The 26037-nt window shown below is 39.9% G+C and overlaps 2 protein-coding genes across 6 annotated transcripts in view; one reads left to right on the top strand and one right to left on the bottom strand.

Moving 5' to 3' along the window:
* The first annotated feature begins 289 nt into the window (after positions 1–289).
* HENMT1 (HEN methyltransferase 1) lies at positions 290–11060 on the top strand. Of its 4 annotated transcripts, none has more exons than XM_055584906.1 (8): positions 290–413; positions 1211–1279; positions 3802–3930; positions 6057–6169; positions 7309–7443; positions 9080–9259; positions 9807–9981; positions 10492–11060. In XM_055584906.1, the coding sequence occupies exons 2-8, from the start codon at positions 1274–1276 to the stop codon at positions 10885–10887; spliced, it is 1134 nt and encodes a 377-aa protein (XP_055440881.1). In that variant the 5' UTR covers positions 290–413; positions 1211–1273; the 3' UTR covers positions 10888–11060. The 4 variants fall into 4 exon arrangements, with proteins under 4 accessions (XP_055440881.1, XP_055440877.1, XP_055440879.1 ...); XM_055584902.1 differs by having other exon boundaries at positions 291–413; positions 1189–1279; XM_055584904.1 differs by having other exon boundaries at positions 291–413; positions 1189–1279; positions 3802–3849.
* Positions 11061–19349: 8289 nt separating this feature from the next.
* Positions 19350–26037, bottom strand: part of EEIG2 (EEIG family member 2) — a 71902-nt gene continuing 65214 nt past the window's right edge. For both annotated transcript variants that reach the window (XM_055584907.1, XM_055584908.1), the window contains exons 10-11: positions 25426–25495; positions 19350–23364 (exon numbers count right to left, since the gene is read on the bottom strand). In XM_055584907.1, coding sequence (XP_055440882.1) covers positions 23322–23364; positions 25426–25495 — 113 coding nt within the window. In that variant the 3' untranslated portion in view covers positions 19350–23321. The remainder of the gene's footprint in view (positions 23365–25425; positions 25496–26037) is intronic.

Below are 26037 nucleotides of genomic sequence, written 5' to 3' on the forward strand. Positions count from 1 at the left end.
CTGGGGCGGGTCGCAGCTGCTCGCGAAGGGGGGACGTGGCAGGGACCGTGGTCCCCCCGCCAATGTGCGGATGGAGACTTAAGACATGGCTCTGGGAAATGAGCCACAGAGGCCGTTAAAAGACACAAACCCCATGTCTTGGAGCCAAGAGCCTAGAGGAAAGGAGCTGAATCCGGAGCTCGGCTCCGGACACCTCGGGCGGAGGAGTAGGGAGTCCCCGGGGCTGTGCCCGCGGCGCAAGTGTGGGCGGAGCAGGTGTGGCGGGGGGCGGGTAAAATCACGTGGTTGAGACCGCGCGTGCGCCAGTGTCTAGGGCCGGGCCCGGAGATAAATGCGGCCGCCGCTTTGAGGCATCCGCTCTTCTCCGCAATGTCCGCTGGTTGGCCGCGCGCGGAGGTGCTTCTTACAGAAAGGTAATAGTTGCATCCATTCATGCTGTCTTGAGCTCTCTTGAGGAGGGTTTCCCAGTTAACGATTTAGAGAATAACTCAAGTTAGGAGATCGATGTGTCTACATTTTAGACTGAGTTCTAGTTGATAGAGGCAGATGTGCAATAGAGAACTAAAAATGTAAAATTCAAGGCCAGTAGTGAATTGTATATGTGCTGGAGCGTATATGCTTTCCTTGTGTCTCAGCTGGTAAAGAATCCGCCTGCAATGCGGGAGACCTTGGTTCAATCCCTGGGTTGGGAAGATCCCCTGGAGAAGGGAAAGGCTACCCACTCCAGTATTCTGGCCTGGAGAATTCCATGGACTGTAGTCCATCGGGTGGGTGGCAGAGAGTCGGATACGACTGAGTAACTTTCACTTAGGACACTTTTCTCTTTAAAAATTACATTTTGACCACGTGTGAAACAGTGGCTGAAAGCAATTTGAGTGACGTTGAGGGCTTTAATGAAATAGTCACAACTGATAGAATTGTTAGTTTTAATCAAACTGATAGTAAAAGGAAAGAATGGGTGTTATTGAGTGTGTTTGGTGGAGCGGAAGGTTACTTAGGCAGCCGTACTTTCTTTGCTATTGTCTGAAGCTGTGCTTTCTGGATACATTCTTTGGGTTAAATGATACTTTAATGTGGATTAAACGTAAAGAGAAGGGAGAAACCTCGCTCTCTTCCTTCCCAATGATCTAGGCAGCGGCTACTAAGCCCAGCTTTTCCTCTACAAAAACTGATACCCTGTATTTACAGCCTGGTCATTGCTGATTCCTAGGGGTTGAAGGAGACAGCTGCACTTTTGTTTCAACGAAACTTGAAAACAGTGGCGGAAGACAACATGGAGGTGAGGCTTCCCCTCGTGCCCTGCTGTGTGACTCTGGAGTCATCCCCGTGATGCACTGTGGGGTACATTCCTCCCTCGCCAACCCTGGGATGTAGGTTCTAGGACACCGCGTGCACACTAAAATTCGCGGATGCCCACGTCCTTTTTGTAAAATGGTTGTAATTCACGTGGTTATTGAGTACTTAAGATGTGGCTTTAACAACTGAAGAATGGAACTGTAGTAGACTTTAAAATTAATTAAAAATATTTCATTATTGGAAAAAATGGAAATATGTTTGGAATAACTTGGGTATGTGAATCTTTTTAAAGGTACCTTTTTTTGACATTCAAATACAGATAAGGCATTTCTGATTTTATCTTGAAATATTTCAGATATATTAGTTAATTATACCTTAAAACTATTAAAGATAGGCTATGAGAAGGTTGCATATTTGCATATTTTTTGAACAGCAATGCTCTAGTGCATTTTGGATTCCTTTATAAGACTATACACAAGTCAAGAAGCAATAGTTAGAACTGGACATGGAACAACTGATTGGTTCAAAATTGAGAAAGGAGTATGACAAGACTGTATATTGTTATACCTTGCTTATTTAAGTTCTATACAGAGTACATCAGGTGAAATACCTGCCTGGATAAATCAGAAGCTGGAATCAAGATCAGTGGGAGAAATATCAACAGTCTCAGATATACAGATGATACCACTCTAATGGCAGAGAGAGAAGAGGAACTAAAGATCCTCTTGATGAGGGTGAAAGAGGGGAGTGAAAAAGTTGGCTTGAAACTCAACATTCAAAAAACTGTGATCATGGCATCTGGTCCCATCACTTCATGGCAAATAGAAGGGGAAAAAGTGGAAGCAGTGACAGAATTTTATTTTCTTGGGCTCCAAAATTACTGCAGATGGTGACTGCAGCCATAAAACTAAAAGATGCTTGCTTCTTGGAAGAAAAGCTATGACAAACCTAGACAGCATATTAAAAAGCAGAGACATCACTTTGCTGACAAAGGTCCGAATAGTCAAAGCTACGTTTTTTCCAGTAGTCATGTACAGATGTGAGAATTGGATCAGAAACAAGGCCAAATACCAAAGAACTGAGGCTTTTGAATTGTGGTGCTGCAGAAGACTCTTGAGAATCCCTTGACCTGTCAGGAGATCAGAGCAGTCAATCCCAAAGGAAATCAGTCCTGAATATTCATTGGAAGGACTAATGCTGAAGCTGAAACTCCAATACTTTGGCCACCTGATAGAGCCGACTCATTGAAAAAGACCCTGTTGTTGGGAAAGATTGAAGGCAAGATCGAAGGCAAAAGAAGAAAGGTGCAGCAGAGGATGAGATGGTCAGAAAACATCACTGACTCAGTGGATATGATTTTGAATTTGAGCAAACTCTAGGAGTTAATGAAGGACAGGGAGCCTGACATGCTATAGTCCATGGGATTGCAAAGAGTCAGACATGACTTAGTGACTAAAAAACACCAACAATAATTTAGGAACAACAGTAACAGTAGTTATGGATTAATCATGACATTATTTTGTACTGGGAGTCATGTCAAGGAAATTTTGACATTTGTAATAGGAAAACTACTTAGGACTATTGCAATAAGAGCATTGCTTTAGGGGAGAGATGTGGGGGCCAACTCTATGTAATAGACACCTGGGGATATATAGCATGTGAGCAGAGTAAGGGAATCAGTGGATGGAAAAGAGAGGAGAACCCTATCAAGGGTATGGGGTTTTTGCTAAACCTGTTTGATAGGATTCTGAAGGTGGGCCAGTGTGATCACATATTGAGGTGGCGGATGAAGTGTGTGATCAGATATCAAGTGTGGGTGACTTAGCAGGATACCTGCTAAAACTGTGGTAGGCCAGCCAAAGACAGGACAGGGTTCAGGAACGTGTAGTCAAAAGAGGGCACAGTCTAACTTCAATTTGGTTAAGGAGAGTCTTTGTCAGTTACAGACAGTTTCTAGCCTCCTGACCACCTGGACCCCAGGGCTTCCCTGGTGTTTCAGTGATAAAGAATCTGCCTGCCAATGCAGGATACACAGGTTCAATCACTAGGTCCGAAAGATTGCCTGGAGAAAGAAGTGGCAGCCTACTCCAGTATTCTTGCCTGAAGAATTCCATGGACAGAGGAGCCTGGTGGGCTAGAGTTGGACACAACTTAGCATATATGCACTAGCTGGACCCCAGGCCTTACAGTTAAGTGTGGCTAGGAGACTTATGATTGTTTTATTAAATGAATTCATAAGTAATTTTCCCTTCAACTGACCCTGAGTTATAGGGGGCATTAAAGTCAGATGATAATTTAAAAGACATGAAAGGAGGCTTAAATGAAATGAAGTGTGGAGGAAGTACAGTGCCACCTAATCTTAGGATTTGAGGTGATTCAAGGGCCTGTGTATTCTATGAAGTGGTTGGGGGAAATAAAACTTTTCTCTTATTTAATTCCTGAAGTCATACATGATTAGAACACTTACCTTTTTTTTTGTTGTTGTTGTTATTTATAAACTTTCAGTGCAATAGTGTGGTTGATGGAAACGTTGAAGAAGTTCCCAGCAAGAAGGTAATTAAATTTAATCCTCCATTATACAAACAACGTTACCAATTCGTTAAAAATTTAGTGGAGCAACATCAACCCAAGAAGGTAGGTATTTCTCTTTCCAGATATTTGCTAATAATGCCTTCTGTAATGCTTTGTCAAATAAAAATATCTTAATAAGGACCTAGCGAGTAAGCAGAGGCTATACAAAAGGACTTTTGCAAGGAGGGAAAGGGTTTGCAATAGGGAGAGCATCTGTCTTCATGGGCAAAAAGGAATTTTCTTTTATAGAGAGGAGGGTGAGGAGAAGTAGGATAAAAGAGTGGTGTAATTGGATAGTGGAAGGTGTGAACCTTGAAACCAGCCTATTACCTGGGAGCAGTCCTTGGCTAAATGTAGTCCAATGTTCAGGGGCCTGGAGGGAGGAGAGAATCTGGGGACAAGTAGTCAAGGTAATCATTCTAAGCAAAGAATGGGAACACTAGGCAACATCTGTGAGTGTGGGCAAGATGGTACCTTCTGAAAACTCTTTGTGGAAATACAAAGCATGGGGGATAGGAGCACAGAGCTCAGGTAAAATTCAACATTGCAAGTTTCAGATGTGAAGGAGATCTTGACATTTTACCACTGGATGTGATCTTCATGTGGTTCACATTTCTAGAGCATTTAGTCCGCACATCAGGTAGACAAGGCTTGTGGACAGAGATACTGTGGTTCTTTTTAACTAGATAATAATGGTGGGGGAAGGCAAGGAGCACTTGGCATCCATCCGCTTTCCCTTTGTAGCAGAGGTATGTGATTAGTGCTGGCACTGGATTCTCTCTTGGTAACACTTCCCTTCTGTGCCAGTTCTTTTTTTTTAAAAATATTTGATTTATAGATTTGGCTGTGCCAGGTCTTAGTTGTGGCATATTGGATTGAGTTCTCTGATCAGGTACCGAATCCGGGTTCCCTACATTTGGGAGTGTGGAGTCTTAGTCACTGGACCACCAGGGAAGTCCAGTGTTTGGATTTCATAGGACTAGGGAAACTGGCTAGCCCAGTGAACATCTGAAGTCTGTAGGGCTAGTTACAGGCTAAAGGATGGTCAACTTCTTAAGAAAATGGTAGCTTCTTTCATGAATTAAATTAACCTCTACAGACTTCTCTCTGCTAGGTGGTTTACAGTTAGTGATAGGGCTCGTATATATTTAGTATAGTTTCGGCTCCATTCTTTCTTTATACTATTATATAATATATAGTATACTATTTAAAAATTAGTGCAGCTCAGTGCTTCTGTGATATGCTTTCTGTAGTTAAGATTTTCCTTTTTCATTTCTGTGTTCCCCTTCTCCCACCATTCCATAAATGTGCCTGCCTCAACGAGGAAAATTAGTGAATAACCATGGGTGCAACTCAGGTAGTGTATCTTTTTGGGTGTAGGTGCTTTTAAGTGTTTGTCATGAGTTATCTTCATTTGCCCTTTTCATAAAGTAGAGTTCAGAAGTATATAGATAACTCTCTGTGGTTAATGAAGACTATTGTGTGATTAAGAAAGTCAGATATAATAAAAATCTTAAGAATTATGTGAATATAAATTAAGGGGACTAGATTAACAGATTAGACCGTATCCTAGTCCGTTTGGTCAGTATCCTTTTTTACATCTTGAAGCTTCTCAGAGGCACAGACCCCTCTTGGAACACTTGCCTATCATAGGTGCTGTTCCTATGCCAGGCTCCTAGGGTTTACCTTGAAAACGGAATTAGTTTATTTATTTCTAATTATTTAGTTTTGCTTGTGCTGGGTCTTCACATCTGTGCGGGCTTCTCATTGGGGTGGCTTCTCTTGTTGCAGAACACAGGCTCTGTAGTGCAGGTTTAGTAGTTGTGGTGCATGGGCTTAGTTGCCCTGCAGCATGTGGAATCTTCCCAGACCAGGGATCAAATCTGTGTCCCCTGCATTGGCAGGCAGATTCTTAACCACTGGACCACCAGGGAAGTCCATGAATCAGTTTATTGTCCAAACACTGTAGTAGGTCTTGGGAAGTTAACAGGACCTATTTTTCCCCCTAGGTTTTCAATGTATCAGGTTAGTTTCCTTTTTATTTTTCTACCAAAAAGATATGTAATTTTTCTATCAAAAAGATATTATGTAATTTTGATGATACCCAGCTCTTTCTGGAAAAAAAATGCTTGATCATATGTGATTTCTGGCTATAATGTCTTTGAAATAACATTCTTTCTCTTCTGCAGGTTGCAGACTTGGGGTGTGGTGATGTTTGCCTCTTAGCGATCTTAAAATACCAAAAGTGCATTGAAGAGCTTGTTGGAGTAGATATCAATGAGGGGAGACTTAAGTGGAATGGGTAATACTGAATTCTCTAAAATAAGTATGCATTAATCTAAAACTAGTGGCACTATTAATTATAGTTAGATGAAGTATTTTTTTTTCTTGGCCATGCCATACAATTATGGGATCTTAGTTTTCTGCCGGGAGAAGGCAATGGCACCCCACTCCAGTACTCTTGCCTGGAAAATCCCATGGACGGAGGAGCCTGGTAGGCTGCAGTCCATGGGGTCGCTGGGAGTCGGACATGACTGAGCGACTTCACTTTCACTTTTCACTCTCATGCATTGGAGAAGGAAATGGCAACCCACTCCAGTGTTCTTGCCTGGAGAATCCCAGGGACGGGGGAGCCTGGTGGGCTGCCGTCTATGGGGTCGCACAGAGTTGGACACGACTGAAGCGATTTAGCAGCAGCAGCAGTTTCCCGCCCAGGGATTGAATCCAAGCCCTTGGCAGTGAAAGTTTGGAGTCCTAACCAATGGATTGCCAGGGAATTCCCAGATGAAGCATTTACTTACACCAGCTCTATACAACTTGTTTAAAAGAAGGCACTATGAGAGCTGCAGGCTCACCAAATAATGCCTTTACCATGACACTAATTGGTTCTATGTTGTGAATAATATCTAGAAGTTCTGTTTACCTATGTAGAAAGTATAGCCTCAATTCAGTAATTAAGGCCATCAAAGCACTGCAAATTCAGTTTCAAATGGCAAAGTCCAATGCTGAGCACCAAGATAACATAGCAGAGGATTTAAATTGCCACAGCACTGGGGCAGAGGCCCAAGGCCTCCTTCAGTTTGAATGAGTTGCTTGCTCATATATGACTTCTACAGTTCCTTTTAAGAATGTTTTTCTTATAAAGAACAAAAAATTGAAAAATCACTGATCCAGCATGAGGAGAGAGAACCATAAGTATTAATAATGAGAGCAATATCAAATATAAAAATCTTGTTCTCTTCGGCCATTTAATGCCTCATGAGAGAGGAAGTTACCCTAGGACCTTGTGCTTAATACAGCAATTCATGGAAATGGGCTATGTCAGCCTTAACCAGTGTAGGCAAGAGATAATTTATCAGGGGTCAGAGTTTCTGTAGCTGGTAAGATATTCTAAATAGATTATATGTGTTCAAGTGTTTCTTCTGCAATAATTCTTTGCAGGTCAAGGCTGTCCCCATGTGTAGGGGATCATCTGGATCCCCGAGAGCTGGATTTAGTGATTACCTTGTATCATGGCTCTGTTTTAGAGAAAGACTGTCGTTTGCTCGGATTTGACTTGGCAGCATGTATTGAATTGTAAGTATGAAACTGGTTCTTACTATATACATTCATTTGAAAAATGTGAATTAATCAGTCTCAGTAAAGTTAGTATCCTAAATATTTGTCATAATCTGAGTTATTTGTGGAGAAAATTGCTTGTCAGTTGGGACTGGGTTTTCTCTGGCTTTTTCCAGCTTTTTGTTTGGAGGTGATTTCAAGTTTATAGGTTAAGATAGAAAATGTATATAGTACCACGAACACCCATCTCCTTTATCCTGATTCACAGGTGAACATTTTCCGTGTTTTCTTTATCTTATGTATATGTGCTCTCTTGTTGTTTCCCTCAGTCTCCCTTTCCCTTCACACATTTTTTTTTCTGAACTGTGTAAGTGTAGGTTTTACTCTTTGCCCCTAATAAATTCAGTATTAAACAGCCAGTTCCCTTTGTGTTATTGGTGGTGCCTCATGGCTTGCAGGATTTTAGTTTCCTGACCAGGGACTGAACCCAGGCAATAGGAGTGCAAGCACCGAGTCCTAACCACTGGACCACCAGGCAGTTCCATGGTTCTCTTTATTTTTAATAGGAGTATTTTTCCGTTTTGGCTCTTAATGATTAGATTCCTGGAATACAGTAGAGCTCTGTATTTGGTCCTCAGGTCGTTCCATCTGGAGGCACTAATGTGTGTTTGTCCCTGGGGAGGTTAATTTTGCTCTCTCCAGTCAAGGTGTGTTTGTGCTTGCTTAGCTGTATAATTACTGCCTTCCAGCCCCAAATGAGCAGCGTGGAGACTGCACGCCATGCACGTATCTTGTTACTCATCCATATTTCCCCCCTAAACTTGCCTATATTATATGGTGGTAAATGTTTTTTGTGGTTTCAGCAGTTCTCTGTATTTACTAGTCAGGAGCCCTCCCACCTCAGTTAACCATCATCAGTGTGAACTCATGAATTCCTGTGTTGTTTTTTTTTAATGGATTGTGACTTACTTTATTTTGTTACTCAGATCTTCCCATGATTGGTCAACAGCAGTGGAGGGATCCTTTCAAGCTGGCATCTGTGTCCTTGTGATATGTCTGGTTTTTGTTTTTTTGAGCACTTACTTCCTGTTATAACAAGATGTACCAGACTGGTTGTCTACCTTTCCTTCCTCATCTGCCATTTCTGGTTCCCTTTAATGGGAAATGGTATTCACAAACCAAAATATGTCTCTAAATGACCTTTAATAATAGTTAAGTATCTTATTCTAGGGTCAGTTTGCCTACTATTGTGCCCAGATTTCCAGTGTTTAGTAACGTGTTCTCTAGAGCAGTGTTTTTATTTCTTTTGTATTTTCTATTGCCTGGCACACAGTAGGTGCCTAATGCTTGAAATGACTGACGGAGAACATTAGAACATTGGTTGAAGAGCAAGGTGCAGTGATCAGTGTCATCTATGTGTAGCCTGGGTCTGAATGTCATTTTTAAGATTGAATATTCCATTGTATATATCAGTTTGCTTATGCATCATTTGTTTATTTTTAATTGCCTTTTGGCTATTGTGAAAAACATCAAACCATGTTTCTCTTATCTGGTCTGAGAGGTCCATGGTTAGACATTGTTGTGCTAAATCAGTTAGGGAGCTACTTGCAAGTGAAGCTGGGTTTCATTATATCTTTCTCACTGACCACTTCAGAATAGAACATTTTGATTCAGAAGATCTGGCGAAGTTTCCTGAAGTTGTCTTTGGGTACATGTGTCCAGCCATGATTGTCATCAGCACACCAAACTCTGAATTCAATTCCCTGTTTCCATGTGCAGTCTTTAGAGATTCAGATCACAAATTTGAGTGGAGCAGAATGCAGTTTCAGACCTGGTGAGTTCTTAAGTGTCTTTTTTGTGTGTGACTACACTGGAGTTTTAAACCATATGAAATCTTAGTATCTACGGTTACCATAATAAGTTATTTCTTACTTTACTCCAATAAAATTGATTCCCAGAATGCAACTTGGCATATAATCATTAAGGAACTACCATATTTGGGCATTTATTTTCTCTGTCGAGTGTCGAAAGTGTGTGTGGGCACTGCTACCTTTCATGTGAAGGTATCAGGAGTTATCTCCCAGAATGGCGTGACAGATGGTCATGTTCTGGCAAGACTGCAAACCCAAATAGGAGCTGGGTTATAGCCCTTCTGGTTTCCTTGTCCCTGCACGCTGTTCCATATTCTTATGGTTACTGGGAAACTGACACTGTCATTGCCTTAATGCTCTTTGCAGAAATAAGCAAACCCAGTGATATGGCCTCATGTGATGTTGTAGGAATTGCAGTTTATTTTAACTTGTAATTTTTATGTTCTGTCCCAACTAGAAATGGTTGTTTTAGTTTAGAAAATCATCTTTTCTCTTTGTTTTGACTTTTAGGGCTTTAGATGTGGCCAGTCGCTACAATTACTCGGTGGAGTTTACTGGTGTGGGGGAACCACCCACAGGAGCTGAGGATGTTGGCTATTGTACCCAGATAGGGGTCTTTCGGAAAAAAGCAGAAGCAGCTGAACTGGCTGTTTTGGAGCATCATGGTGAACATGTTTATCAAGTTGTGAGTGTTCTTTGTATTCTCAGAGCAAGTTCATTTACTGGGATGGTGAGATGAGTCCCCACTAGAGAGAAGTGTGAATGACATTCTTTTGAGGAGAATCCCATGCCCCATGATCTCCCAAAGCATGTTACAGGATGATCTGCTGGTGTCTTGGAAATACTTCTCCAGCAAATGTGCACTCCACCCCCATCTTTGTAGTCTGTTAGGAAAGAGGAAAAACAGCAGCAGTTTCTGTGTAGCTTGATTTAGGACATGACTTGAAATTGAGTCTTGAAGCTTGTCAGACCCATTTTGTTTGAGGAGATGTGTATGGTAAAGAATATGTTGAAGAATGTGTCTATATGCCAGGAATTTTTGACCCTCATAACTGGGACATTCACAATAGGTAAGGTTTGACATGTTCATATGCTTAATTATATATACAGTTAATTCTAATGTGCTAAAAAGTTACTGGTGGTTTTGAAAATTTTTCTTCTATTCCATATCTTTTTTTTTTTTTTGCTCCTTCAGGTTTATACAACCTCATACCCAAGTTTACAGCAAATAAATTACCGTAGACGTGTGGTGATTTATCTAGTGTACCGAGAAGTGAGCAGATTGAAACAGAAATACCAAGTGAGTTTGAGACAGCATGAGTTGGAGCCTGGCAACCAGACAGGAAAATTCACCTCAGACCTTCCAGTTCCAGCACTCACTGAAGATGACAAAGCCATGGAGATAGCTCCCCAACCTTTCTGCATTGAAGATAAGTTGTACGTACCCCTGCAAAGAATCATTGCTTATCCCAGGCTGGGGCACTTATGCGGTAATGTAGAGAAGCTGCGAGAGTTCCTTGGTGACGTGATTGAACTGAACTGTGATGGTTCTGCGGTGAAGGTTGACTTGAACGATTGTAGTGACTTTTGAGCCATCCTTACGTCCTGAAATTCAGGATCTTCGCAATAATTGGGCTCATTTAGAATTTAAACATTGTGCAGTCATAATTGAGGTAGCTTTTCATTTTAAAATCACCTAACTTTTATGGCTTTTGGTGTGTGTGTGTTGAATGTTGATATTAAAGAGTTTTAAAGAAAACTGAATTATCTAGTAGTGTTTAAAACCTTTTTCCAGGGGGTAGAGTAGCTTTAAAATCTCTCCCTCCTTTGGGCTTAATTCTAACCTGTGATACTTAGCCTAAAACACGTATACAACAGGCATGCAGGCATTTGAGAGAACAAAACCTCAACAGTCAAAATATTTGCCCATGGTTTTTGAGTTTCGCTCTCTGGAGCTTACTGGCTGGAGTTGGGGTGGTAGTAGCAGTAGGAGAAAGAGAAATATAGTTTCTTGTATTGGGCTTCCCTGGTGGCTCAGATGGTCAAGAATCTGCCTGCAATGCAGGGAACCCAGGTTTGACTCCTGAGTTGGGAAGATCCCCTGGAGAAGGGAATGGCTACCCACTCTAGTATCTTTGCCTGGAGAATTCCCTGGACAGAGGAGTCTGGCGGGATGTAGTCCATGGGGTCACAAAATCGGACATGCACGTAATAAGAAAAAACGTTGTCTAAATGAGACATTTTTTCCTAAAGCATGGCAGTGCAGAGGTTAGCCAACCAAGAGACTGCTGTACCACACACGGACCCCTATGCAAGCGTATGTCCATCTTGCCATTCCACTGTACTTCATGTGCACCCTGGGGACAGAGATGGTTGTTTGAGTTTTAGCTACCACTTGGCAAGTTCCAAACCAGTGAAAAAGAAAAGGGAAGGGACAGAGGGCATGTGCCAGCTGTCTGGTAAGGTTTTTTGCACTGCTCCTGATTCTTGGCCAGATGGTCAGGCCTTACAGCAAGGGATGCTGGGAAGTGGAGCCTTTTATTTTGGGATGCCATGTGCCCATGTTGTAGGCTTCTGCCAAGGAACTAGGGGGACAAAGGACATTGTGGCAACCTGCCACAGCTGGAATGTCCTGAAACAAGCTGTGGCTAGGCAGACTGGGTACCTGGGAAGGGCTTCCTTGGGGAGGAGGGGGAAGGCTGTAATTCTCAAGCTGAGTTTAGAAGGGCTAATAATTAAGTAGATGGAAAATGGATTTGGTGGGGGATGGTGAGTAAAAAAAAGGGATTCTGGGAGAGAACAGTATTAATCAGACTGTTCTATCAGATCCCCTCTGTGTACTTAACACTGATTTTACTCCTAGAGGCATGCAATCTAGACTTTTGTACCCCAACCCTGCCCAAAGGGCCCTCTGTCCTCACCTTTCTAGGCGTATGCAGCTTTCTACTGTTTCCTTCTCATTGCTCTTCTGTTAGAGCCAAGATCTTCTAGCCAAGACTCCAAAAATCTACTTTGCTCAGGCTTAATCACCTCCCAGAAGTGTTTAAATGCCCATGACTACTGTGGGTGATGTTCCCCGTGGCTCCCTCACTTCTCCGTGGCTCCTGTACCTGCCGCCTTCTTGATTTGTCTTTACCTCCCTATCTTGATACAAGCCTTTATTTGCATGTTGAATGGTTCTAAGTTGGGGGTCAGCAAATGCTCCTCTGGGGATAGAGTAACTTTCAGTGTTGCAATGTGCAACTGCATGAGCTGACTGGAAAAGTGAACACAATAATTCTACCTGTCTTTCTGAGACGAAATAATTAAATGTCTGATTTAAAGAAAACAGCACTGGCAACCCTACTCGTATCTGTATACATGATGAGTTGCATGGTACCTCACCAGGTTCTAAGTGTGATACCCATGGAGTGTGGGTACCTGCTGAGATGCAGTATAGTCTCCCCCAGCCACTCCTCTGTTATTCTTGCCTCCTGCTCGCTTTACAGTCATGCCCAAGGGCAGCCCTCAGCTCACTGGAAACCAGCTTCCCAGGGTGCAGTGCTGGAAGGCCTGTGGCTTTTCCTGACTTCAAGGATAATTTGCTAGGTGGTTTCTGAGAAGTGATATAATCGTATTTGAAATTTCACAATCATGTCTTGCTCCCTCCCCTTCCGATTTGTGGGCTGCATATTAGTAGGCAATTTGGTGAAGTGTTTTACATAATTTAAAAATCTTTTCATTGATGGAATTTAAAGTAAACTTCATACAATTTTTTTTTTTTTGGCTATGCTGCATAGCTTGTGGGATCTTGGTTCCCTGACCAGGAATAGAACCTAGGACCTCAGCAGTGAGAGCACAGAGCTCTAACCACTGGACCACTAGGGTATTCCCTAAACTTTATTGACTTTAAACTTTATAAACTTGAAAATTTTTCTTTAATGCCTGCCTTTGGAAACATCGCTGGGAACCCACTTCCTCTCAAATTCATTGCTTTTCTAAGACAGTCCACTATTCTTTACAGAAGTCCAGTGGATAAAATATCTATTCTGATATCAATTATTTCATATAAATGGTATTCTACATTTTGATGCAGCTTTGTCATTAGTAATATAACATTCATTTTCATCTATTTTTATCCCATTCTTTTTAATGACTACATATGCTTTTTAATAAAGTGGAAATAGTACTGCAAGTTCATTCTGAAACCCAGACTGCTCATAAAGGTGTAAAGAAGAAATCCCTCAACAGTTTGCGCCCAGCCCTTCCATTTCACTCCCTAGAAAACTATTAAAAGTTTTTTGTTCCTAATAAAGTACAAGTAAATTCCAGTTTTGCAAAGACTAGTGGCCTTTTAGGGGGGCAGCTTTTTTTTTTCTCCTAGGAAAACCATTTGAATGGGTCACACTTTTGTAACTATAAAGGCCTTAAGAATAGCAAACTTTGCTCCACGGAATTAAAGTACACTGTATGACCATGAAGAAGGTTCCTCTGTAGGAGGAAGAGTTTTATTTGTGGATTTTCTTGGAAAGTGACCAGCACTGCCACCGTCATGGCCCACCCAGCAGGTCAGATTGAAATTTATGCTACTCGGTATTAGCTGGAACTTACCGGCCCTTGTTCTGAGTGAAATTTGCCTGTAATTCCTGTGTGCATGGTCTGGGCAAGTCCAAAACCCCTGTAAGGATTTCTGCACAGCTCACAGCACTCCCTTGTAGTGCAGTTGAGATGTGAAACTGAACCCCTTCAGTGTCTGAAGACATTCCACACAGCCCCAGGCTCAGCACCCTTCCCTTAGCTTCTCGCCTCCTCACCCCTCTTTCCTTCCTAACCCCCCTGTCTACAGCATACCCAGCAGTTCAGGTCTCTTTCAACTGCTCTCAAGCCTCTGGGGCTCATTTCTGTCAGGAAGTTATTCCAAATGAAAGTAATTTCTTTGATTAGAGTTTGGGTACCAACAAAATTACCTCATTATAGCTGGTACTGTGGAGACTGAGCTAAGCAGCTGGAGGGTGGAGGCCAGGGACTGGGCGCTGCCAGAGGTGCCATGGCAGACGGAGTCTTACTAGATTATGCCTTCATGGAGCATGCAGGTGTTAACTGTGGTCAACATGGTTTATCACTGAATGTGGTGCACATCTTTGGGAATATCCAGAAGTAGGGAATATTTAAGAGTATTGGTAAGATCTAGCAAGCCAGCTGGTAGGAGCTGGAAGTCAAGTTTGTACAGTAAATGTTAATTTCACCTCTTTTGCAACTAGTTTTTGATGCCACCATTAGCCTAGTTATACACCTGTCTTAATTGTCAATGGCCTCTACCCGTTTACCTGTTGGGTTCTAAGTTCCTATTAAACTGTATGTACTCTGTGCCAGCATTGCTCCCTACTCCATTTCATCCTGTATTATATGCTGTGACCAGACCTGAAACTAGTCAAACTCTGGTCATCCTGTTCTTTCCTGGAAGTGCATTGCTTCCTATTTCCACACCTCATCCCACACTCAGAGATTTTGCCTTCGTTGAATCGGCTATGTTTTCCTGCTGCCATGTCTTTGTCCAGCCTTGTCCCTCTGGTATCCCTTTATCATGCTGACCTCCCAGTCTTTTCTAGGAGGAATCATTTCATTGAACTTACTGAATCTTTGGTTAATTCCATACTAAAAACAGTTTTGCCTTGTTTAAGCAGAGTATGCAATACTTTAAAAAAGTGCTTGAAATTTTTAAATTTAGTACTGAGAACATATAAAATGTTTTTCCTTTGGTCTTAATTTCAAAGAATATAGGAATATAGGGGAAAGAAGAGCCAGACACAGGCTCATGTGGGAGAGGCAGTTTTGAACAGAATCACTTAAGTTCAATACCAGAAGGTGGCATACTTTTCCCACTTAAGAGTAAATGCATTCATTTGCTTTGAGGACTCCCTATAAATGCAAAAAAGAATTCTAGTTATGCCCATTTTCTGTAGATGTTTGAAGCTTTTGCTATGCATATTCAGGAAAACCACTGCTGAAATGGTTTCAAGATCTAGCAGTGGAGTCAGTTTCTTAAGAGAAATGGTTGAAGAGACATCTCCACTTAGCTGAGCTGTAATGCATAGGGGTGGGGTCTAAACTAATTCTTACAGAATGGTTTTTGCATTTTGTTATTACATGGTCCCTATGGAATAGAGATCACTGATTCATGGAGTGTCTAAATTTAAGCCTTTTCTGTTTATGTTTCCTAAATTTGTGTTACATCTTGTGTAATGTGGGATGGGTTAGCTCCACCAAAGATTGCATATGATGCAAAGGAAAAGAAAGGTTTCATTCCCTTACATTTGCTGCAACCAGGTATAGGCTATATATGTACAGGAAGGAAAAGGTAAAATAAGGTAAAAGAACGGGGAGGATGTAAGGAGGAAGGGAGAAAAAACTAGGTGTTGAGGAAAGATGGAGAAAGTCATAAGAAGGCTGGGCCCAGGAACCCCATGCTTGAGACATGGGCAAGAACATCTGAAGGGGCAGGACACAAACAGATTGGAAGAATTAATACTGCTAAAATGACAACACTACCCAAGGCAATCTACAGATCCAGTGCAGTTCCTGGCAAGATACCAAGGACGTTGTTCACAGAACTAGAACAAAACTTTAAAAATCTGTATGGAAAAAAAAAGACCCAGAATTGCCAAAGCAATGCTGAGGAAAAACAGCAAAGCTGGAGGCATAACCCTCAGAAATCAGGCTGTACTACAAAGCTACAGAATCAAAACAGTGTGGTATTGGCATAAAAACAGATACACAGATTAATGGAACAGAGTAGGGTGCCCAGTAATAAATCCACATAACTATGCTCAATTAACCTATGACAAAGGAGATAAGAATATATAATGGAGAAAATCTCTTCAACAAGTGGTGCTGTGAAAGCTGGACAGCTATATATATGCTATGTATATGAAATTACAATGAATGTTCAATGAAATTAGAACATTCCCTCACAGCATATACAAAGATAAACTCAAAATGGTTTAAATACCTAAATTTAGGACATGATGCCATAAAACTTCTAGAAAAGAACACAGACAAAACATTGTCTGACACACTCATAGCAATGTTTTCTTAGGCCAGTCTACCAAGGCAACAGAAATAAAAGCAAAAATAAACAAATGGAACCTAGTGAAACTTAAAACTTACTATGTTCAGCAAAGAAATGATCAATAACAAAAAGACAACCTATGGAATGGGAGAAAATATTTACAAATTATATGACTGATAAGTTAATAGCCAACATACGTAAAGAGCTCATACAATTCAACATAAAAAGACAACCTGATTAAAAAATGGGTAGAAGATCTGAATATTTTTTAAAGAAGACATACAGATGGCCAAGAGGCACATGAAAAGATGCTCAACGTTGTTAATCATCAGAGAAATACAAATCAAAACCACAGTGAGATAACCACCTCACACCAGTCAGAATGGTATCATTAAGAACTCAAATAACAAATGCTGGTGAGAATATTGAGAAGAGGGAACCCTTGTACCCTATTGGTGGGAATGTAAATTATGTGCAGTCACAGTGAGAAAAAATATGGCAGTTTCTCAAAAAATTAAAAACTACCATATGACCCAGCAATTCCACTCTTGGATATATACCTGAAAAGAAAAAACTAATTTGAAAAGATATGAACCCTGATTTTCATAGCATTATTTACAAGATCAACAGATAAATGGATAAAGATGTGGTATATATACATTCAGTGGAACACTGCTGCTGCTAAGTCACTTCAGTCGTGTCTGACTCTGTGTGACCCCATAGAGGGCAGCCCACCAGGCTCCCCCGTCCCTGGGATTCTCCAGGCAAGAACACTGGAGTGGGTTGCCATTTCCTTCTCCAGTGCATGAAAGTGAAAAGTGAAAGTGAAGTTGCTCAGTCGTGTCTGACTCTTAGCGACCCCATGGACTGCAGCCTACCAGGCTCCTCTGTCCATGGGATTTTCCAGGCAAGAGTACTGGAGTGGGGTGCCATTGCCTTCTCCAGTGAAACACTACTCAGCCATAAAAACAAGATTTTGCCATTTGCAACAACATAGATGGACTTGGAGGGTATTAAGTGAAATAAGAGGGTGATAAATACTGCATATTATGAATCTAAAAAATAAACTAGTGAATGTAACAAAGAAATTTACAGATATAGAGAATTTATATACACTTACAAAAAACCAAATAGTAGTTACCAGAGTGGAGGGGAAAGAAGGGAGGGGCAGGACAGGGGTAGGAAATTATTGTTTTTTAAATATTTATTTGGCTGTGCTACATCTCAGCTGCAGCACTGGGGATCCTTGGTCCTTGCTGTGGCATGTGGGATCTTTAGTTGTGGCATGTGGGATCCAGTTTCCTGACCAGGGATCAAACCTGGGACCCCTACTTTGGGAGCTCTGAGTCCCAGCCACTGGACCATCAGGGAAGCCCCCTCCCCCCAGGGGGGGTGGTTCAGGATTAAAATTTTCAAATTATTAAGTATAAAATAAGATATAAGGATATATTATACAACAAAGGGAATATAGCCAATATTTTGTAACTATAAATGGAGTATAAGCTTTAAAAATTGTGAGTCACTAGACTTTATTTTTCTGGGCTCCAAAATCACTACAGATGGTGACTGCAGCCATGAAATTAAAAGATGCTTACTCCTTGGAAGGAAAGTTATGACCAACCTAGATAGCATATTCAAAAGCAGAGACATTACGTTGCCAACAAAGGTTTGTCTAGTCAAGGCTATGGTTTTTCCTGTGGTCATGTATGGATGTGAGAGTTGGACTGTGAAGAAGGCTGAGTGCCGAAGAATTGATGCTTTTGAACTGTGGTGTTGGAGAAGACTCTTGAGAATCCCTTGGACTGCAAGGAGATCCAACCAGTCCATTCTGAAGGAGATCAGCCCTGGGATTTCTTTGGAAGGAATGATGCTAAAGCTGAAACTCCAGTACTTTGGCCACCTCATGCGAAGAGTTGACTCACTGGAAAAGACTCTGATGCTGGGAGGGATTGGGGGCAGGAGAAGTGGACGACAGAGGATGAGATGGCTGGATGGTATCACTGACTCGATGGACATAAGTCTGAGTGAACTCTGGGAGTTGGTGATGGACAGGGAGGCCTGGTGTGCTGCGATTCATGGGGTCGCAAAGAGTCGGACACGACTGAGTGATCTGATCTGATCTGATGCTGTATACCTGTAATTTTAAACTGTACATCAACTATATTGAAAAAAGAGTCTGAGGGGACAGATGACAGGCTCCTGCCAGGTTCTGCTGTGATCTGGCACAAAGTCACCTGCAATGATCCTGTGTACTGAGGAGGAGGTTTGAGGGTTTCACCTAGAGTGGCCACAGCCCACCCCACTTCTGCCAGCAAGCAAGGTACTTTCTCCTTAACTTATGTAACCTTTCATAATCTGCACCATCCCGGGAATTCATGACCGTCTACATGGATCTGGGTTCAAACTCATAGTGAACCATAGTTCTTTATTAACTTTAAATTCTGTTATAATTTGATTATTGCAGAGAGAATATGTTGACGTTTTCCCTCTCTGTGAGGACATTTTAGTCAAAAAGAACAGTCTGTACAAAGGTGTGGTGACTATGAATATCATTTAAAGCCATGATTTTAACCTCAAATAGTGCCACACTTATTGACCATCTTCTGTCTTAACACTAGAATTAAGATGTTTTTGTAGATGCTACACAAAGACAAATTTTTGGCTTGATCAAACTCTTTAAGTGCCTACTAAGTGGCATATTCCTAACATTAGCTTTTATGTTCTTCATCATAACCAGAAAGATTTGGTGGTATTATCTCCATGCTGGATTAGAAAACAGGTTCCGAGGGGAGTTTGAATTCAAATTCAGGTCTGTCTGATTCCAAAGTCCATGCTCACAGGACTGTAGAGAAGTCTGTAAACCTGGTATACTACTTGATCATAAATAAAGGGAAGCCCATAGGGAGAAGTTATACACTGGTCCTTTCCCTTTGGTTTTCTTTTGTTGCCAAGAATCTGGTAGATTTCTGACAGAATCTTAACTGAAATTTTAAAGGATAACAACATTCTAAACTTTAAGATATGATTTTTATTGAACATGTGTAAGATTCACCTTTACATTACTCATATTTTACAATAAAAAATTAGTTTTGATAAAAAAAAAGGAAAACACTTCCTGGATTAATAGTTGGAAAATTAACAAAAAATATAAATATGAAGGTCATTTTCCATGTATTAGAGATTAGAATACTAATGGAATCACTTCAATAAAATTTTATTCATAAGCATTTACATGATTACCCACAACTCGATCAACTTCCAGAGGACCAAGTAAATGTATAAGAGGAAGGTGATCCCCAAAGTAAGACATATCTCCAAAAAAACCAAACTGAATATACCCTAAATGTCTTCCTGTATGTGGGATTTGGTCAATGAGTATAGTATCAGTAAGAGAATTCTTTGTTATATACATAGGATGAACATAAACACTTGTGAATGTGGAGTTTGTTGTCCACATAAATTAAAAATGTTGCAAATTTTGTCACATGGAGAGTAGTTGGAGATCACCCACATGACCATTTAAAATATACTGTGTATATATATTATCTTCTAAAAAGTCATATATAAGGGAGTAAGGCCTTTATATCCAAAGCAGTCTTAAAACAGGTTAATAAAGGCCTGTTTCATCCTTTGTATTTTTAGACTTCATATTCTTTAACATCTCAGCTATTAAGACTATGTACAGTACCTAAGCCAACGTATGAGTAATGGCATAACTCAATTTCAACTATAGTATAGGTTATATTAACATGACGTACCATCCAAGAGAAGCGACCAAGCATAATTTCTGAACTGTCCCAGTTAAAGATCTGTTAAAATGCAATCCTGTCATATGAGCCCAGTCTCTTTCAGCACATTATCATATATAATGGAAGTGTAACATTTCAGAGAACTTCAGTGAAGTATTTAATACTACTATTAGCATGAACTTTGAAGTAGTCTGTTAGCATGGAAATTTTAAAATTCTAAAAATACTGCTGGATGTTTTAATATATCAAAACTCATTGACAACTGAATATGTTTTGACTGGAAGCTAGAAGATTATTTTCCCTTCTAGCAACAAATGGGCTAAGTGGTAGACACCTGTGGCTCATGGTTTTTACTTAAAAAAACAAAAAGCACATACAGAAGAATCTAGTTTGGACAGCACTACTCTGATAGTATTTTGCTGGAATGGGTTGGTGGACTTAAGGATTTTTGGTCAAGACTTTCTCAGATTCTAAGTAACCAATCTGAATCAGTTGTCTGTATACAGAAAGCTTCACCACCACCATTGCCAAGGGAGTCGACAGTCAGTGTGTAAATTAATGGCCCAGGGCCTCCTCTGCCCTTTTGAACCCTTCACATCCTCTCTAATCTCGGTCACCAGCACAAGTCACAGGAAGTGCCCCCCCCAAGGTATTTAAGACACTTCATTATCTGATCAGAAATACTTAGCTTTAAATCATGAATCCTTTTTACGAGGGTAAGATTAGGAAAAAAAAAATGTTCTACATCTGCAAATTCTCCAAGACTAGGTGATATAAATATTAGATTTTAATATTAAAAAAATAAAATTTGTAATATTTAAGTTAAAAATTTATTAAGTTTTCAAATTTATTTTCTAAACTCAAAACGGAACCAAAAGTGGACTTGGTATTTAATAAGCAGGTTTTTTTGAATAGCTACATGGTTAAGATATCAATAGTACAATAGTTTAAGAAAAACTAGAAAGTAAGACACATAGGTCCTTCAACAAATATTTTCAAGGACTCTAAAGAAATCTAGTTGCAAAGTATGCTGACAAAACACAAAAGAGAATAAAATAAATCCAGACTTTCACTGACTACAGTGGACACTGTCATCTTTTTTCTTCCTAGTATTTCTACTTATTAAAATATTGGTTATATTTACTACTACATTAATCAAGATGTATCTGGTGACTGCTCAAAGGCACTATTTTCAAAATCTCTCCACATTTTGTTTTTTAAAAATAATTCTCTATCATCTTAACTACCAACAGCCAGTCTTATATTGGGCCAAGGGCAGTCAAGGATGAGTAAGATGGGGGCAGTGTCCTAACCATGGCATCGCTTATGTATCTGAGGAACGTCATCATGGAACCTAACTTACAATCTAGTTTTCATAATCACTTTCAAAACTGCAAAATCATCTGTAGAGATGCCAATAAAAAATATAGAACTAATGCTTTGAAAATAGAAAAATAGTTTTTAAGACGTCATACTAAATATCTCTCTAAACAATATCTTCACATCTTTTTTAAAAACTTTGATTTTCTTCTTCCCATAATATATAATGAATGGATCAATTCACCTGTTTATTCATAGACAGCAAGTCTTTACACTTAAGGTAGTATTTTCCTTGGTTAGACTAAAATGTTCAGGTCAGTGTTTTTCTTCAAATCTTAACAAGAAAGTTTAACTAATAAGTCAGAAAATTCTATCTTTCAACATTCAAAATATCCCAAAATAGGGTGTTATCTCTTAAAAAAAAAATCAGCACCTATTTATAAAAGTAGTACTGAATTAATTTGGAATACCCAATCACTGAAATATTAAAAACCCTAACCTGAATTATTCAAAAACTTTCAAACCTCTAAATTTGGATACTAAAATAAATTTCCTTTAAAAATAATATTTTTTCCCTTATTTTGCCAACATGGAAATACTAGACCAAAGTAACTCTAACACACTATATTTCTTGGACCTGGTTTCAAAGTTAAGGACTAGGAATTACTGGTTCCATAGGAGCAACATTCTTTTTCAGTGACTAACTGAGTCCAAGAAAACTGAGATCTTTCCACACAGAAACTGTCATGTAAGACCAGAAAAACTCTTGAGGTTTATCTGCTGTGCTATTTAACTGGATCCAGATCAGATATTCTTACTTCTACCTGATGTATGTTGTATTCTATTCTTGCCTCAAAATAACTGATTTCTGATGCAGCAAAGAAAACAAAATGGGTCCATGTCAGTAAGGTCAAGCGGCTATCCCTTGTTCTTTATCCATTACCTCCTTGGAATAATTTTCAGTTTCATGTAAGCTTGAATCTTCAGAGAAAAGGCAGTTTTGTTTCTGACAGCATCTCAATTTTCCTCCTGTTGTTCTAATATTTGACTCCTAAACCCAGCAGATATTATTGTTAGTTAACAGAGCTCTTACGTTAGGGCATCTTATGGAAGCTTAACATACTGAATCTTATACTTCTCTTAGTCTTTCATATAGCACTAATGGGAATTCTGCAGCTCATCTAATATTAACAAGTAATGACACATACTGCATAATATTAGCATTATACTCATTCATGTATCTCAGACTTAAATAACACACACTTGTTTTTCAATTTATGACTGATTCGTTTAGAATTAAGCATTTTACATATTTAAACTGTAGTATAACACTTTCCCAAAGCACAAGCACCCACATTTTATATCAATTATTGCATCAAGAAGAGTGAATAAATTTAGTACAATACTGTAGGGAGTATAATATGGAAGATTTCCTTCCCAGGAATTATATCTATTCTTGGCAGAGTTTATAGTTTAAATTATTTTCACTTTTTGTCTCGCAAACACAAAATTTAAAAGCTAGAGCCAAATCTGTTGAACACTATCACAGGTTTGACACTTAAACACTAAAACTATACTCAGATGTATAGTGTTTTTTTCCCACTGGGTGTTTTTACAGAAAAAGCAGGCTTTTCATTATTATGTGCAGTGACCACAGAGGCCGTGTTCCTATAACCACACGTGGCACACTGCTCTGGTACTGCCATTCTGATGTTCCCTGTTGGTAGGTGAGAAAGAGTGGTGGGCACCTTCAGAGAAGAAATCAGTGTTGGCTTTCCTCTTGATAGACGAACATGCTTCATTTTTTTAATAGGTTCATTTGCTCTAAGTGCTGGAATAAAGTGCCTTAATAGCTCAACTGCCCACATCTTAAACCCACAGGGAAGCTTCAGTTCACCAGCTTGACTTCTAGCGTTTGATCACAACTTGTTCATAAGCTCCAGACCCCACCCTAAAAATAGGGAAAAGACAAAACAAAACTTGAAACTTGTGAGCTGCAGTGTTTGAGATTGTTCCAGTTAACCTTGTCCCCAAAGAGACAGTGCATTAGACATTTTCTACTTGATTTGATATCCACAAGGCTTATAGGTATCACAGAGAAAGTACTTTAAGTCTTAAATGTTTATTAACTGCTGCACTGGGATTAGTCTGGCCCCTGATCACCTCATACTTATTCCCATGTAATCTAGAAATGTTTCCAAATTCTTACTGTGTCAACATACTGTGGCAAACATGTTTATATATAAATCCGAAATATATTGACTCTGGTGGTTCAAATCTTGCGTTGAGTTAACCCATGACAGTTTCTAGTAGCATTAGTAGTGTGGTGGTGTCTTTACATACTTAACCTGGAAGTGCAAAATTTATTTTAGTCAAACGCAAATATCTTTGTAAGTGGTCCATATTGTAAATTATATCTATGTAAATGCAGATTGAAGGGGAAAATGATCTTGAAGAGGGATTATTTCTTTACAAGCTTGGTTTGTCAGACCGCTGGTTGTCTCCCACATCTACTCTCCCCCTTTCCATGGTTTTAGCCAGGTACAGGTTGCTTGGCTTGAGAGCACATTTCCTAAACTCTTTTGTCTGTAAGTGTGGCCTTGTGACTAAGTTTCCCCCAGGGAACATGAATGGAGACATGCCAACTTCTTCCTCACTTACTTAAAGGGAAATTGCTTGGGCCTTGGACGAGTAGCAATTTTGACAACACAGGTTAAGGAGGATGGTAAAGGACAAAACAGAGGTACCTGCATCAATCAATCACTTCTGGGTCAAATTTGTCCCTCCAGGCTGGCCATTTTATTTTGGAGTCTCTTTATTACAGCAGCTTAGCCTTTGCCCTAATATGCCAGGTACTATCTGACCTCTATTAATGAAATATGGAGAATACTAAAAGACTTAAAATTTGCAAGCTTTGTGAATAAAAGTATTTAGAAATACTTAAAGGCCTCATCAACAGATTTTCTTTTTTTGCTATTTTTGATGCACTTGGTGCCTTGGCCTTATGTTACAATGGAATAAACATGCATGTTCCTTCTATTGTTTCTTGGTCTAGGATAAGGTTTGTGTGTGCGTGCTGAAGGAAAGCACAGCATTTTTCGCAAGGTACCAAGCAAGGAGTCCAGGGCAGGTGATACTTAAAACGCCCAAACTAGGAATTCCCTGGTGGTCCAGTGGTTGGACTTCACAGGTTGTGCAGTTGGTAAAGAACCTGCTGCCAGTGCAGGAGATGCAAGTTTGATCCCTGGGTCTGGAAGATCCCCTGGAGAAGGGAATGGCTACCCACTCCAGTGTTCTTGCTTGGAGAATTCCATCTTTACATAGGTTATATTAATCAGGAGCCAGTAAGGTAAAATGATTAAGTACAATTACTCAAAAGAGACATGGGTGTGAGTCCTGGTTTTACCACTTACTAGCTTTAAGGCTTTCTTTGGGTAAATTACCTTAACCTCTTTTTATCTTTTTTCCCCTCTTTTAAAAAACTAATAATAGTATTTTTTTGAGCATTGAAAGAGGTAAGACTTGAATGAAATATATATATGGTGCTCAGCACATAACTAATAAATGCTCAGTAAGTACCACCTATAATTATTATATATTCACTATTATATAGTTATATATTATAATTATTATGCCTGTAAGTTATTTCTATTTGTTCCTACCACCAGGAATATTTGTCTTCCACATACTCCCTGGTAACTGCTCACTTATTTTATTCTCCCAATACTCTACCAGTTCTGTACTAATACATTCCAAAAACACATCTAAGGAAATCAACAAATAAACTTACAAAATGGAAACTGTATTTTATACATACTCAGGATAAGGAAACATACTCAGGATATGGAAAACTAAGCTACACTAAGAGCTGTAATTTTTCTCATGGAACTACTGATACTTTGCTTTCTAGACTCAATCTGATACAAACTTTGTAACTTTCATCTTCCACTCATGAGCATTTAAAAGAAAAAGTCATTCTACTCTTTAGTAAGATGCTCTTTGGTCTACATACCTGTTTGGAAGATGACGACTACCGAAGGTGGTTCTTCCTCCAGGACCCACAAATAACCTCAGTCCTTCTTCTGCAAGACACATTGACAATATTTGTTATACATACAATTATTAGATGACTGTCAGATAATATTCATATTACAATAAATTAACATTTTACATTTCAGTTTTGTTAAAGAAATAAAAACTTAAAACAAGAACTACTGCTACTGCTAAGTCACTTCAGTCGTGTCCGACTCTGTGTGACCCCATAGACAACAGCCCACCAGGCTCCCCCATCCCTGGGATTCTCCAGGCAAGAACACTGGAGTGGGTTGCCATTTCCTTCTCCGATGCATGAAAGTGAAAAGTGAACGTGAAGTCGCTCAGTCGTGTCCGACTCTTAGCGACCCCATGGACTACAGCCTACCAGGCTCCTCCATCCATGGGATTTTCCAGGCAAGAGTACTGGAGTGGGGTGCCATTGCCTTCACCCATGTTTTAAAACAAGCAGTTTAAAAGAAATCCTAGTAGTTACTTCTCATTAACTTTCTGTAAGCTATTTTTCTTAGGGCTGAGTAAAGAAGACAGCTGTTCCTATAAATTTCCTCAAGTGGGGTTTAATTATTTCTCT

The sequence above is a fragment of the Bubalus kerabau genome, chromosome 6 (genome assembly GCF_029407905.1).
Source record: "Bubalus kerabau isolate K-KA32 ecotype Philippines breed swamp buffalo chromosome 6, PCC_UOA_SB_1v2, whole genome shotgun sequence".
Taxonomy (NCBI): Eukaryota; Metazoa; Chordata; class Mammalia; order Artiodactyla; family Bovidae; genus Bubalus; species Bubalus kerabau.

Excerpts from the sequence above, each read along its gene's own strand:
- HENMT1 (XM_055584906.1), top strand. Across the intron at positions 6,170-7,308 it reads GGGAGACTTAAGTGGAATGG|GTCAAGGCTGTCCCCATGTG; the intron begins GTAATACTGAAT and ends AATTCTTTGCAG. Across the intron at positions 7,444-9,079 it reads TTGGCAGCATGTATTGAATT|AATAGAACATTTTGATTCAG; the intron begins GTAAGTATGAAA and ends TGACCACTTCAG.